Source organism: Branchiostoma floridae, chromosome 16 (genome assembly GCF_000003815.2).
Source record: "Branchiostoma floridae strain S238N-H82 chromosome 16, Bfl_VNyyK, whole genome shotgun sequence".
In the NCBI taxonomy this organism is placed as follows: Eukaryota; Metazoa; Chordata; class Leptocardii; order Amphioxiformes; family Branchiostomatidae; genus Branchiostoma; species Branchiostoma floridae.
In genome coordinates, this window is record NC_049994.1 from 6832975 (window position 1) to 6838305 (window position 5331).

Below are 5331 nucleotides of genomic sequence, written 5' to 3' on the forward strand. Positions count from 1 at the left end.
GAAGTATTTCGACAACTTTGCCTACATAACTGTTTTGTGCTGTGACTTACCTCATCTAATATTCCAAACATCTTGGCACTAAATTCGATCTTCATTTTATGCGTCTTAATAATACCCCTGTCACATTATCCACGATCTTTGGGCGTATCGATGGAAGATCGGCCATATTTAGATCGACAGAGGTTTGCGCGTATTTTTCACCTGAAAACCGTCAATGTCACATATAAGCCATACTTTGTACCTTGTACAATTGTTGTGCAAGAAGTTATTATTATAGGCGAGGCTCGAGCGATTGCCGCAGAATCGTCGTCCGGTCGATTTTCGCCAAATGTGACAGGGGTATAACCATGTGTATGCACTATCCCCCTCCTTAGTGGACATCAAAGGTACGCTGCAAGATGACCTGCTCTACGGGTACAGTCCCAACCAGGCGCCTGATGCTGACACAGCAATCACCTTCAGTGGCACTGTGGAACAGATCACCGACCTGGTAAGCTTTAGTATCTGTTATATATGTGAGATTCTTCTAGATCTATTTATAGACAGTACACAGAGATAACAGAATTTAAGTAATTGATGTTGTAACTTTTACTTTTCAGGACGAAAAGAAGGAGCTTCTTGTAGCCACTTTAGTCATCGAATTCGTAAGTAGACGCAGTTATAGCACATTCAGGCTCTTTGAAAAAAAATATTCCATTTTGTCGATTTGCATTTCGCGACTTTTCCACAAAGTGACACAATATTCAGAAAATTAAATTGTTTGCCAGACCTGGCAGGACAGCCGGCTGACGTGGTGGCCAGAGTACTACGGGAACATCCAGACCCTCATCGTGCGGGATAACAGCATCTGGACACCTACATTTACTCTGAAGAGGAAGTATGTGATGGTCTTTTAGTAAACTATCATCATATCATCAACATCACATCATGTTAAATATGTTTTTGATATGATAAATGGTATGTGTGCGTGTGTTTGTGTTTATGTGTCTGTGTACATGCGTGTGTGGAGAAGTCTGTTGACCGTCTTCCAGAACGAAATCAGCCATGTTATTAGAAATAGTATGATGTTTTGTTTGTTACCCCACAGTGCCGATGGTAAGTACCAAGGCTTGCAAAAGGGCGTACCGATCCTGATCAGACCCGATGGTACTGTAACATGGAGGGTGGAGACTCTCACAAGCACCATCTGCGATGCAAAGCCTTTCTTCTTCCCTGCTGACACCATGGAATGCCACATCTGTTTCTCTGTGTCCTCTGCAATTGAACAAACCATAGGTAAGGTGCTGTGAATATGCCACGAATTGATTTTATTTCATTTGTGTTTATTTGAGTGGAATAAAGATTTCCATTAATTTATTTCAGGTTAGGCCGCTTCCAGTAAACTTGGGAAACATGTATTGTTGTATCCTAAAGATTGTACTTGTAGAAATGACACTAGGGAGGAACCATATCTGTAGTTCTGGAAGTGAAACTAGTTTGATAGTTGTAAAAGTGGCACCAATATGGAAGCCATGAAGGTAGTTGGCAACTTTGCACGTGATAGTCTACCGCACTAGTGCCAATTTTACTACACTAGTTCACTTCTTGAACACTGGAATAAAAACGTCATTCATTCCAATTTTTTCGACCTAACTCATTATTTTGCAGAGGATGTCAATGATGCAATTTGCTTACTGCGGCCAAAGATTAGAATATCCGAGACAAAGAAAACTAATCATGCCAGGACACATCTCTCATTGACAATCATTTTTGTAATGATTTGTGAAACACAGAATGCGGAGGGGGCAGTACCTGTGACGTCTGGTCTCCCCCACAACAGGAGGGCGAATGGAATCGGAAGGACAAGATCTTCGCAGAAGGCAACAAGAAGGCGTGCTTCGCTGTTCATCTAGAGAGGATCCCGCTGTTCCACATCGCCACGACCGTTGGGCCCTGCGTCATCCTGGTGGTGCTGATGACCATCACCTTTATCATGCCCATAGACAGGGGAGACCGGATCTCCTTCGGAGTGACCATCCTGCTCTCCATGGTCGTGTCTCTCGTGTTTGTCACGGAGGTACTTCCTGTGAAAGGGGCGCTGCCGTTTTTCGGTGAGGACAGAAAATTGTCATATTCTTATTTTTGCCCATATCTACACGACGAAGGGGTCACCCACACGTCTTAAGATAGAATAAACAAATAGATACATAGACCGATTTTCTTTAGCTCCTTAGTTACCTGAATGGACTTCGGGAAGGTGGGGAATGTAATGAACCCTATCCAGACCGGGCTTTTGGGGGATACCTGGGACGGGGGGGGGGGGGCTCTTTTGACCCCCCCCTTCGTAATTTCAAAACGGCTTAGGTTACGATCACCAAATTTGGAAGGGATGATGTACTAGTTTTATATATTCGGTAAGTTTGGTATCGTTATGACGTAATATGACGTAATTATGACGTCATAATGTCATTTTAGGCTAAAATCGTCTACATATGAAATTTCCGCTATACTTAAAGGAATTCAAGAAAACGCTGACTATTAAGGTTATCGTATTGGTGTCTAAGTCTGCCAAAACTTTTGTTGCCAATAACGACGACACTGACGCCAATATGACGTCAGAAAATGACGTCATTTGTCCGTCATCTTGGATGGACAAGCTTGAATTTTCTAAAATACGATTTTTTCCACATATAACCCCTAAACCCAATGGAAGTGGACTAAAAAGGTTCAAATGATTGTGTTTTGTAAGAAAATGAAATATCTTGACGGAATTTGAGTAAAAATAAGATGTATTAATCGTTAAAAATGGCATTGTCCGCCATCTTGGATTTTGACCCATGACGTCACCAAATTAGCATAAATTATGAATAATTAATTAGAAATGTAACTTAAAATTACACAGGATCTTAATGATATAGATAAACAAGTTTGGTTTAGCAATAAAGCTATGAAATCCCATAATTCAAACTGAAATTAGTAAATTTTGTAAAATATGCCTGTCAGTAACCCGTTGCCATGGCAACACGAAAAATAATACACTAAAATCTTTTCCGTAGAATTGTTGCAAACAATATTTTAGGAAAGGTCACCAAGTTTCGTAGTCCTAGCACACGTCGTCCGGCACTTATCCGACGTCAAAGTTGGCGCAGGCACTTTTAGTCCCCCCCCCCGACGGGAATTTATGGTTAACGTAATAACGTTTTTTTTTAAATTCAAGAACCTTTAAGTTATTTTTCAATGACCAATCAGATAAAGCCATTCAGAGAACATTCGGGTATCTGTTAATTGAAAAGTGTAGGAGTCCTATCCGGTGTAAGTGGATTTGTAGCTTATGCTCTTCAGTGCAAACCTGGCAAAGACGTAAGATGTTTTACCTGTTATGTACTGAAACAAAACAAATGCCATGATTCATATTACAGCCACGCTTATCGTCGTCTGCATGGGGCTGATGGGACTTTTCCTGTTCTTCACCATGTACATCATCAGCCTCCACGACAAGGAGGGGAGTCTGTCACCAATGGCCAAAACTTTCTTTCTCCACTACATGGCAAAGTATGTTCTACTCGTTACAACACAAAGGTTTTAGACTGCAAAGACCAAATGAAATAATGCGAATTGCGTACATTGAGGCATTCTTGTTTCTATAAAAGCACAGGTATCATCAGAAAAATTGCAAATCTCTTATCCTCGAAAACATTCAAAATATCTCACTTTAGTTTAATGTAGCAGGTTGAAGCAGCCCAAACCAGCACCTAAGTGAATTTCCGTGGAAGATTTCATAGCGGATTTAGAAAGTGTTTTGTTGAATAACAGTGGTCACATTTTGTAATGATCTGAACGCTAGATCATAGAAATTGAGATAAACATTGCTTAGAAGCTTCCACATCGTCATCTTTCCTTCTTGCTGATGTTTGATAAGGTTCCTGCTGCTCGGAGACCTCACAGAGAAGGAGGCTGGCCCGACCGGCGGGAAGCTGGCCTGGCCTGAGCGGGCCAACCGCGTGGTCCGTGCAGATGACGTGGCCAAGGTCGACGGAGAGGAGACCACAGACAATGTCTACGAAGACGTGGCGGAGACCGACGGGAAGAACCCGACCGATGTCTTCGATGGTATGATAAAGGTCGAGGTCGAGAGCCAAGCTCAAATCTCCGATGCCGTAGAGAAGGTCGACGGAGAGACCCCAGCTGATGTCTCCGGTACAACAGGCGACATCCCTGCCGAAGCCGTGGCGGAGACCGACGTAGAGACCCCCGCCGCTGTCTCCGGGACACCCCGCCAGCCGTCCGGCCCGCCCACCCGCCTGGAGGCCGCCGTGGAAGAGCAGACCTCTTGCCTGCGTGACCTGATTACCATCTTTCAGGAGCAGGCGGTGAAGTCTGAGGAGAAGGCGGAGGAGGTGATCCACAGCCTGGAGGAGCTGGCCAAGGCGGTGAAGGGCGATCAGGAAGTGTCCGATTACACCCTGCTGACCAAGGTCCTGGACAGGCTGTGCCTTGTCCTGTACGTCATCAGCGTTGCTGTGGCCGTGCCCATTTCCATGTATCTGGGCAAGTAAAGATAGTGTTCAGACCCAGTGGCTCCGTGAATACGCCCGAGCACAATCACAGCATAACTGTTACTTATTTACTTCAGCTTTGAATGATCTATATATACAGCTAGAGCTGCCCAATTGTTACAACGGGTTAGTCCGTCAATCAGATATTTTGAAGGTAAAATAAAATATGTTTCCCTTTTTAGATTAAAATTCTCTAAGCGGAGCAATAATCTAATGTCTGCCAAGCTTGTAGAGAATTTTATACAGACAAGATGTTGTATTCAATGTAAGATAAGGAAAATGCTTGAAGTTCATTTTATGATAATTTCTTTGCATGGTATGCTGTATCTACCCTATCGTATTAACCACAGTGTGGATTGTTTTTGCAGTATTTGTAAATGTCATACATATAAAATAATGTGTTATAAATTTGCATCTCAACGTCAACAACAGTAAAATGCTGTTGTCCGGATTTTGGTCTTGCGACAATTCTACATTAAGTACCTTATTTATTGGTTCATTTATTTATCCATTCATATAAGTAGGAAAGGCATGCGACTTTAACCCTAGTCAGCTTTTTTGTCATTCTGCGAAGGGGATTGGTGGCCATAATGCCCATTTATGTGAATTTATTGGTGACTTCTCAAAATAACATCTTAGATTTTGGCCAATGGCGACATCAAACCAGCATGAAGAATCACGAAAGTTACACTGAATTGTATAAGATGTAATTGAGTAAGAAATGTAAGAGATTCATCAATAAAACCTCGGAACTAAATCGTCAAACAAAAAATCAGCAACTTTTGAAAAGGATGAT

General features: G+C 42.4%; 1 protein-coding gene and 1 long non-coding RNA gene across 2 annotated transcripts; both read left to right on the top strand.

Annotated features, from left to right (window-relative positions):
* Window positions 1–373: 373 nt before the first annotated feature.
* Window positions 374–877, top strand: LOC118403074. The gene is made up of 3 exons (XR_004829587.1): window positions 374–490; window positions 600–644; window positions 768–877. It is a non-coding gene; the product is annotated as an uncharacterized LOC118403074 (long non-coding RNA).
* Window positions 878–1770: 893 nt separating this feature from the next.
* On the top strand, window positions 1771–4672 carry LOC118403674 (neuronal acetylcholine receptor subunit alpha-3-like). Its single transcript, XM_035802455.1, has 3 exons — window positions 1771–2090; window positions 3399–3531; window positions 3899–4672. Exons 1-3 carry the CDS (start codon window positions 1955–1957, stop codon window positions 4533–4535), a joined length of 906 nt encoding a protein of 301 aa, XP_035658348.1. The 5' UTR covers window positions 1771–1954; the 3' UTR covers window positions 4536–4672.
* The last annotated feature ends 659 nt before the right edge of the window (window positions 4673–5331 follow it).